This window comes from Eschrichtius robustus, chromosome 2 (assembly GCF_028021215.1).
Source record: "Eschrichtius robustus isolate mEscRob2 chromosome 2, mEscRob2.pri, whole genome shotgun sequence".
Taxonomy (NCBI): Eukaryota; Metazoa; Chordata; class Mammalia; order Artiodactyla; family Eschrichtiidae; genus Eschrichtius; species Eschrichtius robustus.
Window position 1 is genome coordinate 11,695,099 of NC_090825.1, and position 14,740 is coordinate 11,709,838.

General features: G+C 42.7%; 1 protein-coding gene across 9 annotated transcripts in view; it reads right to left on the reverse strand.

Moving 5' to 3' along the window:
• Positions 1 to 14,740, reverse strand: part of DNAH5 (dynein axonemal heavy chain 5) — a 246,554-nt gene that overhangs the window by 189,291 nt on the left and 42,523 nt on the right. For all 9 annotated transcript variants that reach the window (XM_068535147.1, XM_068535146.1, XM_068535148.1 and 6 more), the window contains exons 2-3: positions 4,465 to 4,599; positions 1,449 to 1,533 (exon numbers count right to left, since the gene is read on the reverse strand). In XM_068535147.1, the coding sequence (XP_068391248.1) occupies positions 1,449 to 1,485 (37 nt within the window). In that variant the 5' untranslated portion in view covers positions 1,486 to 1,533; positions 4,465 to 4,599. The remainder of the gene's footprint in view (positions 1 to 1,448; positions 1,534 to 4,464; positions 4,600 to 14,740) is intronic.

Here is a 14,740-nt window from a genome sequence, read left to right on the forward strand (position 1 = left end):
GCCCAGAGAATGCCAGGCCACTCAGCTCACGACAGGTGCCAGTCAAGTAAAAACTTTGCTGCTACCTCTTAGCTCTCATCTCTGCCCTGCTTCAAGCCTGACTCAGTCAGAAACTATGGTTAACATGATTGGGCAAAAGGGGTGGAAGGAGAAGTTGAGGGAGAAAAGGAGACCCATATGCTCCTCTACCACTGCAAATATTGACCTTCAGAGGCCCCTGCTGCAAGGGTGTTGGGGGATGGAAGGAAGGGGGAGGGCCAAGAGTAGAGAAGATTTAACTTTAGATCAACTAGTTTTGATCAACTGGATATTTTTAGTTTCTGAATTGAGACTGTGTTTGTAATTGGAAACAACCATGGGCACTTTTCTTATCTAAGACTATCCAGAAAAGTTCATGGGGTTGTCTGGATTTCATTTCAAGGTCAGAAAAAAAGCTACTCCTACCGAAAAGGTTTAAAGGGAGAGTGGGAAACAAAAACAAGCTTGCATTTATGTTTACATCCCATGAACCTTTCTTACTCAATGTAATATTGACACACAAAGGCCAGCCTCACCCAGCGCATAGTTCATGGGTGAACTTATTCACCTGAGCTTATGTTTTGCAATCTGGGATATAATTTAAAATTTTTGTCTTCTGATTTTTTCACTCAAAATGTAATGCCCTTTCTGACCACAAAACATAAAACGGATAATTTTGGGAAAATGCCAGGCACTTATGCATGCATAATTTCCTCAGTTTTTAAACAAAAACCATGGTCATACTGTATTCCAAGAGCGATAACTATTTTCCTTTTCTTCCAAAAGGTCATAAAGGGATTGACCCTATATATGATTTTAATATAATCATAATATATTTGTTTATGTCCCTAGTTTGGCTTTAAAATTGCATTAATTCACATAAAAGTAGAATGGGATATGCCAGTTGAATCCACATAAAGATTTGCAAGTTTTTCTTAAGTGAAAATGGCTAAACTTGTCGCTCAGTATTATTCCTTTGAATCACAGTCAGTAGAAAATGAACATGACATGATATTTAACTAAAAAACTACTGTTATTGGCAACAATTCCTAAGTTAAAAAGAAACAGAAAAGAAGCAGATGCCCAAAAGCAGTCCTAGAACATAACTGCACAGAATGAGCTAACATGTAAGGAAGGGAAGTCTCAAAATGTAAATTATTTTATTATTCTCCAGTTGCCAGCAAAGGAAAACAAAATACCCCAAATCAAGTTAGAACAACCAGGCTTCATACCCACCACCATTTGTCCTTTGCTTGGGGTGAAAACAGAACCTGTTGCACTGGGCTTCACCCACCATACCTCACCACTCCCCACCTGTCCCACCCCCCAAGGTAAAAGTGGTCAGTGCTCCCAGTGGCCTCCTGCTTCATGCCATACTTGGATCAATCTAACAACACATTTCTGGGTTATGTCACATCAAATTTAAATACCTGTTTCCGCTACCTCCACATCCTGATAGTAAAACATGAGGTGACGAAGACCTCCACCAGCAAAAAGCTGATCGATTCTTTCAATCTGGGAAAAAGGAAAGGCAAAGTAATGACTGAATCAGAAACCATGTTTAAATCAGCAGTTACTATCATCTTTCTTATCTGCATAGGACTTCAGCAAACCATACAGAAAGGATCCTATCTTTTTAACACAAAACCATGAAAGACTAAATATCTTACCATAATAAAGACTAAATTCACAGAAGTGCTTTGATTAAGCATAAAAATATTTGTGGCATACACACGTTTGAAAAAGACTGTCTCTCCATATTGGCTGATTTCCTAAAGTGCTGAGCTGTTAAAGGCAGACATAAATATTGATGAGTGTTTAATTTTTCACCCACTTGCAGATCAGAAAGAGAGAACAAACCTTTCAAAACCCGGTCTAACACACTACAGATAAGTAACATTCAATTCCGATAACTGCAGAAAGCCGCCATGATGAGAACATGTATGATCACGGAATACTCCATCCTATGGCAACTTAGTCCCCCCCATGAGGTTCGCTGTACATCTAGAGGTCTGCCAGCTGGCCTGCTACCAATGGGAGCACTCCTTTAAAACAGTCAATAGCACAATTTTGAATTCAAATGGGAAGAGAAATGATAAGATCTACATACCCATGGGGATGGCTACTGTCAATAAACCAAAAAATAACAAATGTTGGTGAAGATGCGGCCAGATTGAAACCCTGTGCACTGTCAGTGGGAATGTGAAATGGTACAGCTGCTGTGGAAAACAGTGTGGCATTTCCCCGAAAATTAAAAATAGAATTATTATATGATCCAGCAATTCTACTTCTAGGTATACACCCAAAAGAATTGAAAGCAGGGTCTTGAAGAGATATTTGCACACCCACGTTCACAGCAGCATTATTCACAGTAGCCAAAAGGTGGAAGCAGCCCAACTGTTCACTGACAGATGAATAAATAAATAAAACGTGGTATGTACATATGATGGAATAGTATTCAGCCTCAAAAGGAGAGAGATTCTGACACATGCTATCACATGGATGAACCGTGAGGACATCTTGCTAAGTGAAGTAAACCAGCCACAAAAAGACGAGTAGTGTATGATTCCACTTATATGATGCATCTAAAGTAGTCAAATTCACAGAGACAGAAAGTAGAATGGTGGTTGCCAGAGGCTGGGAGAGGGGAGGAAGGAGAGTTGTTTAAAGAACGTAGTTTCAGTTTTGCAAGATGCAAAGAGTTTTGTAGATTGGTTGCACAAGATGAATGTACTTAACACTACTGAACTGTACACTTAAATGATTAAGATGATAAATCTTATGTGTATTTTGCCACAATTTAAAATAAAAATTTTTAACAGAAAAAATATAGCCTGAAAATTTAAGTGTGAAAAAAAAGCCCCCTTCAGTTTCTACCATGTTACAGATAAAACCATCATTCGTAAGAAAAAGCAAGTTGCCCTGCTTTCTCTGCTTACATTTCCTTGACTGAGGATGCCATGGGGATGAAGAGGATGCACTCACTGAGATTACATTTCAAGCCAAGAATGTGACGGGGGAGCCACTTGCATCAAGGCCAGTCTTAAAACTCCCTCCCCGCCCTCCCCTCACCCTCAGGCTCAGTAAGCCTGAGACAGGATGTTGTCTTTAAGCCTCCAGGGGTCCTGACATTCCTGGGTCCTGAATACCACATAGAGTGTGACTTGGGATTCCTACAGTTCAGAGCTTTTATTCAGTTATTCCACCTGCATTATCCCAAATCCAGATGTCTCTCCAAGCCTGGATCAGCCGTATGAACTTGTCTCCTTCTATGCCTCCATTTGGGGGGAATAATTTTATCTACTTCCTGGTATTACGAAGATTAAATGGGATAATAGATAAAAATCAGAACAGAGACTGACATATGGTAAATATTCAATATATGTTAGCTATGAGAAGGAGGAGAGAAAGGAAAAAAAGGACATTTCCTCAACGCCTAACTGATTCATTCTGTAGTTTAACTATTTTAGTGTTATCCACCCTGAATTGGTCCACTGACCCCAATTAACCCTACCCAAGTGGCACTGCAGGAAGGGATAAAGCCAGCAGAGGGCTAGAGGCGGCTCGTACAGGCTTGGGACAGCCAACTGACCACAACTCTTCCCAACTCAGTGTTTAGTAACATCATGTTGGTAGTTCGGAATCAGCCATGGTGGGAATATTTATACCACAGAATCAGGAAATGCTCAAACTAGTGCCTTCCTCCTTCCCCTTGCCCAAAGCTGGTTGTCAAACATTTACAAGCCTATCACTAAAAAGTATTATCAACAATGTGACATCCCTGTCAACAAAAAGGGCTTCCTTCCTTTCTTCTCTTTATTTCTTTTTTAATGCCTAAAAAGTTTAAAAACAAAAAAACTTCAGGAAACATCACAGCTCCTGGTATGCCTTCCTCCCTGCCCAGGAAACTGTATCTTCCCGTATTTTGGTCTTCCCCACCAACTAAATCACGCCCCAGGCTTTGGAGGGATATCAGGGCAGAAGATGGAAGTCAGGTCAGGAACAAAAGAAACCAGATTCAGCTGCCAAATCAAAGTCAAAGCCAGAAAAGTATGGCACAGTTCAATCTCCCAGGCTAGAACAGGATAAACTCAAAAAAAAAAAAAAAAAAAAAAAAAAAAGAAGATAAATCAGCAGCTGAGACGAGATTCTGTTCTCTAACCTCAGGTTCCAAAACGATGCCTGAGCCCAGCTTCACTGGATGTAGAGAGACACAGACATCACTGTCAGAATCTTGGAACTCAAATGTCAATTCTAAGTACCCCATTCAACATGGAGAGCTGGAGAGCCCAAGCTCATTCTGCCACCACCCACACCAAGCCAGAATAGGGTCCTGAGCATGTTGAAACAGACACACTTCCCTAAGGCCCAGCACAGACCCTGCCATAGGACAACGTCAGCTGTGCCCTCCATAATCAAGTCAGTGAGAACTCAAATGCATCGCACCTGATTCCCCTCAAGAATGGCATCCTCCACTTCAGTTTTTTTGAGGTCCACACAGGCAGCTACAATCGCAAATAAGTAGTCATGTCTCCCATCCAGACGAGCCCGCTTGGCTTCCTTCTCTTCCTTCAATCTTTGCTACAAGAAGGGAAGAAAAATGTTATGTGGCAACTGCTGTTCTCAAATGGATTCATTTTGTAATCATTTCATACTACTGTTGCTTTTTCAACTCTTGGGTATTCAGATAACAGACAGCTTAATGGTACCAGTTTTTATGTACTATCTTCTGTTTTTAGAAATAATGTTATTTCTATTATGAAAATAAGATGTGCTCATTGTTTTGAAATTACATAACACAGATAAGCCAAAAGTAGAAATAAAAATCATCTGCCAACCAGAAAGTATTACCGTTAACATTTTGTTCCAAATCTTTACAGACTTAATTTTACGCATATATAAGCATTCAACAGACACACACCAAAATCAAAAAGATCTCCACTTTTGTAAACATTTCCTAGGCTGCTAAAGAAATACTTATTCTTGTACACTATCTCCTATGTTTCTTGTTTGTCTACAGGTTCATATCTGGTTTTGAAATTAATTTCTGAATACCATTGCTTACTTTTTACCTGTTGACTGTTAATTACAATAACAAAGCAAGTTCACTGTAACCAACATTGGCAGTTTGAAGCATATCTTTCCATATGTGCTCTGTTCATACAAACATATGCAAACACATATACACATTTCTATTTATATATAGTGTAAAAGTTTTTCATGCGTTTTTCCCTTAATAATACATCACAGACTTCTTTTTAGTTTAGTACAGACCATTCCAACTCCTGTAATAGCTGCAAAATATTCAACAATATGGATGTACCATAATCAACCACTTTACCATTGGTGGATATTCAACTTCCAGTTCATTTTTTGAATTAAGTGCATTATCTTTAATGCTGACCAGTAGCTCCTGCTAGGTAGCCCCTCTGGATCCTTTCTTGTATTCAACAGTCATTAAACCTCAAATATGTACAAGCACTCTAGAGGTAAACACTACCCAGTGACCTCAAAAAAACTCATAGCCTGGTTGGCAGAATGTAAGCAGAAAATGTAAATATGAGAGGATGGCATCATGGTTGCTACAGGGGCATCAGATTTATGCAGGGGCATTAATGGGTCTTCAGAGAAGGAGTTGAAGGGAGGATTCCCCATCTAGCCCAGGGCTGAGGAGGGGTGGAGGTACAGGAAAAGTTTCAGGAAGAGGTGGCTTGAGCTCGAGTTGAAGGAGAGTTGGCCACACTCCCTGGGATAGAGGCATTTCTGCACATGCAGAGGCCAAAAGACATAAGAAAGCTTAGCAAGTCTGGAAACCACAAGGCAGCCAGGATGGCTGAACTGAAAATAACTAGAAAGGCATAATAGGAGGGACTTCCCTAGTGGTCCAGTGATTAAGACTCTATGCTTCCACTGCAGGGGGCACAGGTTTGATCCCTGGTTGGGGAACTAAGATCCCACATGCCGTGCAGCGAGGCCAAAAAAAAAAAAGAAAAAGGCATAATAGGAAATGAGAAAAAAAGTCAGACCATAAAATATCTTATGGGCCATGTTAGAAAGTATAAATATTATCTGAAGTCCATGGAGAGTCACTGATGAGTTTCAAATCAGGAAAGATGTTTAGCTGTCTGTGCTGCATCAAAACATCAGTCATTCTGAAAGCAGTGTGAAAAGTGGATTGGAGGGACTTCCCTGGTGGCGCAGTGGATAAGAATCTGCCTGCCAATGCAGGGGACACGGGTTCGAGCACTGGTCCGGGAAGATCCCACATGCCACGGAGCAACTAAGCCCGTGTGCCACAACTACCGAGCCTGTGCTCTAGAGCCCGCAAGCCACAACTACTGAGCTCACGCGCCGCAACTACTGAAGCCCACACGCCTAGAGCCCATGCTCTGAAACAAGAGAAGCCACAGCAAGGAGAAGCCCACACACCGCAACGAAGAGTAACCCCCGCTCGCCGCAACTAGAGAAAGCCCACGTGCAGCAACGAAGACCCAACGCAGCCAAAAATAAATAAAATTAAATCTTAAAAAAAAAAAAAAGTGGATTGGAGTGATGCAAGCCTGAAGACAGGACGGCCAGGCAGGTGGATTGTGGCCGCGTTTCCCAGAGCCTGGGACAGTCAGACCATTGGGAATGTCGATCTGGAGCCCAAGGGGAAATTGCATTGCAGAGACAGATACAGATACTGGTTCTCAATACAGCACAATAGACATTATGGGCCAGATCTTTCCTGTAATTGTGTTTACAAGATGACTGCAGCACCCTCACAGCTCTTCTGCAATGTGGTTGCACCACTAACCTATCAAGAAATGGACTCTATATCCCCTCCTCTTGGATCTGGCTGGCCCTGTGACCAGTTTTCACCAAAAGGATGTGGGAAGAAGTGAGACTATAAAACTTCCTAGGCTAGTCCTTAAGAGACCTTTGGCTTCTGCTTCTGCACTTGGGAATGCTCCCTCAGAACCCAGCCACCAAGCTATGAGAAGTCCAAACCCATGGAGAGACCACACGGAGAAAAGCCAAGGCATTCTGGCTGACAGCCCAGAAGATCTCCTAGCTGATACCCCAGCACCAACTTTCAAACTGTCTTGGACATTCCAACCTAGTCAAGCCAACAGATGACTGCAACCCAGCCAATGCCACATGAAACAGAAGAACCATCCAGCTGAGCCCAGCCACCCACAGAATCAAGAGAGATAATAGATCGTTGTTAAGAAATAACAGATAATTGATAACAGATAGTTAAGCCATTAGTTCTCTTACGGTTTGTTATGCAGCAGTAGGTAACAGAGTAATCCTTGTTAGAATAATTCCATTGGTTGGACAGAAAGCAAATGGATTCAGACTTGAGAAAAGAATGATTGGTAAAAGAGAAATCATTCATGGAATGAATATCTCCACTTTTTTTTTTTTTGGCCATGCCACATGGCATGTGGGATCTTAGTTACTGGACTAGGGATCGAACCTGCACCGCCTGCATTCGAAGCATGGAGTCTTAACCACTGGACCGCCAGGGAAGTCCTATACATGAAACCTATATAATGTTATAAAGCAATGTTACCTCAATAAAAATAAATTTTAAAAAATAATAAAGGTACTGAATTCCTTCCAGAAACTTGACTATAAAGGAAAGAAATGTGGTTACTAGTAGAAAGAGGGGAAGTTAGAGTCAAAGGAGAATTTTTTAAGATACAAAAGGCTTAAGAAAAAGTACAGAGGAAAAAGTTGGGGATTTCCGAGTGATTGAAAGGCAATCGCAAGACATGTGCAATTTATGTTCTTTTTTCCAAAACTGAAGGGAGACAAATTAGTTGGGCTTGGGGGTGGGGATGCAGGGCAAGGTTAAGGTTTAAAAAAAATAAACAATCCACCTACCTTTTTGCCATTTCCCTGAAAAAAGAACACACAGGTCTTGACACAAAGTATACATTCCATAAACATCAAAAAGAAGTAAATTTAAATCTCTTTTCAACCGTGGCTAAAACCAGGAAAATGTCCTGTTCTTTGTTTTCCACACTCTCGGCAGGGAGGAATAAAGGCTTTTCTCAGAGTGATCTTTCTGGGTTTGTACTAAATGTCTTCAGCAGCTTGAAGACATGGTGGGCAGCCAGGGGAGCCAGGGATCCAGCAACAAATCAACCAGATGGCAACTGCTGGGCAGCCAAAAAGACATTAAAAAGCTATAGAACCAGGGACTTCCCTGGTGGTCCAGTTGTTAAGACTCTGTGCTCCCAATGCAGGGGCTCCGGGTTCGATCCCTGGTCAGGGAATGAGACCCCGCATGCCACAACTGAGACCCAGCACAGCCAAATAGATAAATATTAAAAAAAAAAAAAAAAAGACTAGAGAACTACAAAAGTCAGGATGTAAACCAGTTGAAGGCTTCCAAAGAATACAGAAACTTCTATAACATTCTGCCATGGCAACACATTATTCTACGAACTGATTTTACAGGACTCCAAAGGAAAAAACTATACATTCTAGTGGAGGAAAGGAGAGATTGGCCTCTAAAACAGAACACTAATTATTCTGTTTTTCCTTAAATATCACAGATGAAAACAACTTCCAAAGCAATTTTACATATAAAAGCAAATTATCAATGCGTTTTTAAAGAAAATGTTTTCAAAGCTATATTTAAAAGCACGTTAAGCATTGAATACGTTCTTACATAAACTATTCTATCTCCTGATAAGTAATATGAAGTGAACCCCAGTGCCATGTAGATGAAACAGCTCAATGTTTATCAATGTCAACTTTCATTGCCTTATACCAAGGTATGCTGGCACAATGAGGGACTTTTATTTTACTACCACAAAAAGTCAATAATGTCAAATAAATATTTGGTGACGGGATCAGAGCATTGTCACTCCCTAAACTTAAACTTGCAGCTTTCTGGCTGCCAGGGAACCGCAACAACAAGCACTCAGATGACTAGCTGGAGGTGGCTTGTCCCGTCGCCTCTGAAGCATCCAGGACACTTGGAGAGGGAGGGCAGAGTGGGATGACAAAGGCGAGAGGCGAACCATGGAATTCTTTTTTTTTTTTTTTTTTTTTTAAGAATTACGGTAAAATTGGCCTTCCCTGGTGACACAGTGGTTAAGAGTCCACCTGCCAATGCAGGGGACACGGGTTCGAGCCCTGGTCCGGGAAGATCCCACATGCCGCAGAGCAACTAAGCCTGTGCGCCACAACTACTGAGCCTGCGCTCTAGAGCCTGCAAGCCACAGCTACTGAGCCCACGTGCCACAACTACTGAAGCCCGCGCGCCTGGAGCGCGTGCTCCGCAACAAGAGAAGCCACCGCAACGAGGAGTAGCCCCCGCTCACCGCAAATGGAGAAAGCCCGCGCACAGTAACGAAGACCCAATGCGGCCAAAGATAAATAAATATTTAAAAAAAAAAAAAAAGAGTTACGTTAAAATTGTTTTGTGTTGCATGCACAAGCACCAACTGATGGGAGTGGGGAGGGTGGCCAGAAACCTATTCAGTGTCCAAGGAAATCTAGAACAGTATTTAACACATTTCTGCAACTTGGTAACAAGGAATGTTACTACCACCTTGGGATGAAAGAGGGACTACTGTGCTACCTCCCAAGAAACAAGTGGTGCTTTCAAGATGGGGCAACTTCATGTACACAAATGAGCCCTGGTGCCAGAGTGGGGTCCAGACCCAGGGCTGCCACTAATTGTAAGACTTTGCATCTGTCATTTAACCATTCCAGGCTTCAGGTTCCGCAACTCCAAAATCAAAGTGTTGGACTATGCGACAGCTAAGCTCTGTTTCTTCTCTGGCATTTGGGCTGCTTCTCATTGGTTCAGAAGTTAAGACAGACAAGAGACTTGAGGGGTTTTTTTGGTTTTTTGTTTGTTTTGGTTCTTGGGATCTTTTGATTGGATCGGGAGGTGTCTGGGGTGAAACTTGAGATTTTAAAATGTGAATCCCAACAAAGACCCAATGCCATGTGCTTTCATAATAAAGCTCTGTGACTTTTTCACATGACAAACCCATCCTTCCAATTTTTTTTAATACACTAACCTTTGCCTTTAACTCTGTAGAACCAAAGCCCAGGTCTACATGTTCATGTACGTAAACTGTGCATGAACCACACACGTTTCCTTATGGCTCCAGGTTAAAATCCCCAACTCCAACAGAGACCTTACCCTTGTCTGTAAAATGGGGATAAAAGTCCAAACTCGAAGGTACTTGCAAAGATTAAATTGGGTGTGGTTTGGGGATAATACTGAGGCAATCCGCGCATGAATTAAAACGGCACGACCGAGACTTTGACCCTGGACATCAAAATTCAGGTGACAAAACTTCTTAATCATGATATTTTAGTTGTACAAATGCTTAAACTCCCTCCACCATTAGAAAGCCCCGTCCTGTTGGCGGCATTGTTTCAGATCCAGGCCCACCCCACTCATGTCACTGGCAACGAGAAATGGATGGAGGATGGAGCTGTCGGGTCTAAGAAACCCTTTGTTGGCTGAGCAAGGACACCCTTGTCCCCAACCCTCCTGAAGATGTCAGGGTACATTTTGCTCTCTTTGCCCCGGTTGCATTGCTAGCTATGGATCAGCAAGTCATCATTTGCTTACTGTGCTTAGGTTTAATTGTCACAAAAGCCCTATGAAGCAGACATTATTATTTCCACACAAGGAAATCAGGACTATAGACCACAAACAACTTTCCCAAGAGCACACTGCTAAGTAAGTGGCAGGGCTGGGCTTCAAGCCCTGGCATGTCTGCAGGGCCAGGCCAAGACATGGGGTGTCCCAGGCAACTAAGAATTTTGCATCCATTCAAACTGATAGCCCACAAACATTCTCTAAATTTCCACTCGTTATCTAGAGCACTCTTGGGAGGAGACCCCATATACACTGCATGGGTTATAGAAGGATTTGTGGGTGGAGACTGGAGTTAACTGACACCACTTTCTGAATTACACTGGTAATATTTTAGTGCCCGGATGGACTGGTGCCCAGCCGGCTTCCAGCTGGCGTGCTCTGTGTCCAGCTCCCCTGCCACACTACTGTGTCTCAGCAAATGGTAACTCCCCACCCCATCCTCGCCTCCTGAAGTGCCTAGGACTCAGACTCCCTGCCTGGGTGGGCAGCCAGTAGGCTGGGCTCCCTGCTTCCCCCAACCTATTACTGGGCAATTGCACTTTTTATCTCTATCACACTGTTCACACCATGTCTTCATATGACACTTTTGCACAGCAAAGAGAGTGAGGCAAGGGATAGGTTCTGCAGCCAAAAAATATGCATATATTTCTTTGTTGAAAAAAAAAAGTTTTTCTAGGCGATATGATTAGCCTAGTTGCAGATCTGAATTTGAGAAAGAGATCTGTTTTAATGTGAGTCGGTTGCATATTTCTGAGCGAATTTATTTCCATTTTTTTATTTGGGGGTTTTGTTCTCTCATGTGTATGTGTGCTTATAGCAATGTAACAAACATAGCAGGGGAGAGTATAACAGAGATTTAAATCCCCACTGGAGATCATTGTAAATAATGTGGAGTCTACAAATTACAACTGAAACTCCTTATCTTAAATCACCAAAGTAAATACCTCTGAGACAGATTTCACTTTGGCTCTCAGTATCAATCTCAAGGCCAGAGATAATTAATCACCTGATGAAACAGTGCCAAAGAGACCAAGGACATGCGTTTGATCATCTTAAGCCAGTTAGCTTCACTTTATTCCATTTTCCCCAGCTGTGGATGAATCAGGGCAAACCCATGAGCAGAGGGAAAATTACTCCAAGTGTAGGCCTAAGCTAAAATGCCTGGTTATCGGTAAAAGATGCCTTTCTTTTTCTTTTTTTAAGAGAGATATCCAAATGGCCCAGGCTAGTTTAACTCACTTGTCTGATATATATATAACCTGATCCTTCTTGCCTCCTGAGAGGTAAAATAAAATAAATATCACCTGAATCTCATCATTCCTACAAGAGTATCAGCTCCACAGGGAGGGATATTTTCTATTTTGATTTTTGCAATATCTCCAGAGCCCAGAACAGTGCCTGGCACTTAGTGAAACCTCAACTGATATCTAATCCAGGGATGATTAACCAAGTTTATCATTTACAAGTCACTCTCAAGTAATTAAGGGCTGGTGCAAATTATTCTAGCTCCGTGTGAGTCCATGATTGCAGGCGCAGAATTCAGTCAACAAGCTCCTGGGTCTTCCATGCTGTTATGACTTCAGCATAAACCACCGCACGGAATTCCACCATTAGTATGGATTATGACTCTCCCTCAATTCACAGCAAATATAACCAACCTCACTTAGCCTCCATCCCATTTAAATGTGCTGAATTACAGAAACTGAGGGGAGCAGTTCTCCTACTCATTCCTACAAATCAAAGAGCCCTCTCCGCAAAGTTAACCCAATTTCCACGTCTTCAAACAAAGAAAAGCCTCCCTTTTTGGCTTCCAGCATTTTCCCTTTAACCCACAGGGCCCCGTTTCCTCTCTGGGAGAGGCTCCTCTGTGATGCTTCCTGGACCACCAAACCTGCTCGTTAATTGGCTGGAAGAACCACAGTTTAGCAACTCTCAACTCCTAACTGTACTTTTCGCGTCTTAACTTGCCTTGCGTTTCATTTCTCCAGGTGAAGGGCCACAGCTGCAGAGGAAGCACCACACCTCCTTCCCACACGAACAGCATTTGAGCAAAGTGGTGCCTGGAAGGGAAGACACTCCACGCTGGCTAATCCACTCACAGCAGGTGCTACAGTGAAGCCCTCTTTTATTTAACAAGAGCGCCCTCCCCTTCGCTCGCAAAGAGCTAGCACTTAAACGGAGAGGGCTCCATCAATTTTCTTTTGTGCTGAAAGTAAGCTCTGGAACTTTGTGTATGTTTGCTGGAGTTTTCAGGGCCCCTAAATCTCCCCATTTACCAGCTCCCTTATCGGTCATTCTTTCCAAGCAAATAAAAGATCCCTCTTTACCTTTCACTGTATGTGGATTTTTCACCCAGGCAGACCCAAAACCTGCTAAAGGGGTATCCCATTCACCACAACCTTCTCTCCCCCCAATATTACATTATCCAAACTCTAACTTAGAGCCCATTTTCTACACCCCAAATTTCTGGACCTGATCAAGACTTAGTGTGGGCCTTCACATGGCCATATATTCTATCTTCCCCCAATCCTACACTGGTTTTACTCTAAAACCAGGAGTAAATTCTTGTAGAATTCCAAGAGTCCCCTCTGGCAGCAGGGGCCATATAATTCAAGTGGTTTTCCCTCATCTGCTAAAAAGTACGTATATATAATGTCATCATTCACATTATATATGGCACAGGGGTGAAATTCCAAAACCTCCCTTGTTTATCACAATGAACCAGAGTGATTACAGCGGATGCTCATCAGAATCACCTGGGAACTTTAAAATGCTGATTCCTTTGCTTCCCAAGAAACTCTGACCCCTCTTGCCCGGCATGGGGACCTGGCATTGGTGTTTCTCAAAAGTTCCCCTGGCGATGATAGTGGCAGCCCAGCCTGAGAACGCCGCTCCAACGGAAAGCATTTTACGACTTGATCATGATTGACTAGTGCTACCACGTCCTCACTTGAAGTAGGAACTCAATAAAGTCCAAGGGCATAAATCTGGGATCCCTGCCACTCTAGACCTTTTTTGTTTCTTGTTACTAGAGTTGTGCAAAAATTGACAGGAAGGGCAAGTTTCAGCTCAACCCCACGAGGCCCGGAAGTGCTCTTCCCCACTGTACCGTGAAGCACAGCACCCGGCACAAAGCAGGCGTTCAACAGATACTAGCGGAATGGATGCGTCTGCACCTAGAGTCACATCCTCCCGGGGTCTGGCTACGGTGTAAGTACGAGGTGGCCCCATGGGGCACTGACTCCTTCAGGTTCAGAAGCCCTCACCTGGGCACTAAAAAGCAGCACCTGTCCCCTCCCCACAGCTACATCCTAGAGCCATTCACCTCCCAGCGCTCCAGGGAAGCTGTTTTGACCTGTGCGTGTGACATGTGTTCAAAGGACCAAACATGTCTGGGCCTGATTAAGAGGATTCTGAAACCGGTTTGGCTATTTTGCCAAAGAGTAACAACACTGACATCCTTTCAGCTTTCAAAACATATCTGAGAGCAAAGGCTCTTTCCTTGTCTTGGCTTCGACTGTGCACCCGCAGGGCAACAACGGCCCCTCCCTGGGGAGTTTCTCAGTAGGGGAAGGAGCTGCCCTCTCTCCCCCGCCAGTCTCTAGCCCCACTGCGAGAATCACTGTTTAGAGAAACCTAGCAATCTGAAATTCAAGGAGCAACAGTATTCTCTAGCATCAGTACCTCAGTGGAAACATGAACGATATACACTCCAGCAGCAGGGAGAAAACTTGTCTCCATTTCAAAACTAGCTTTGCAATTAGGTGAATTTAGGTCAAGAGGACTGTCATAAATCTTTCAAGTGTTTTTTTCCTCAAGCTCAACAAAGTCAACCAGCAAAATTATATATTTCAGTTTAATTTTAGGGCAAGAAAGAAAAACAAAATCCGTAAGTCTGGAATTCATGTCCATTGTATGCTTGGAAGTTGGTACTGAGCATTCTTCATCAAAGAGAAAAGCAAAAAAGAAGGCAGACATCATATCTGAGCCATATTTTTGTACATAAGTGAGTCAATATATACAGAATTATTTCAAGCTTTTTCATTGAGAAGCATTTGTGTTTATTATACAACAAAAAGGATATATGGCTTGACT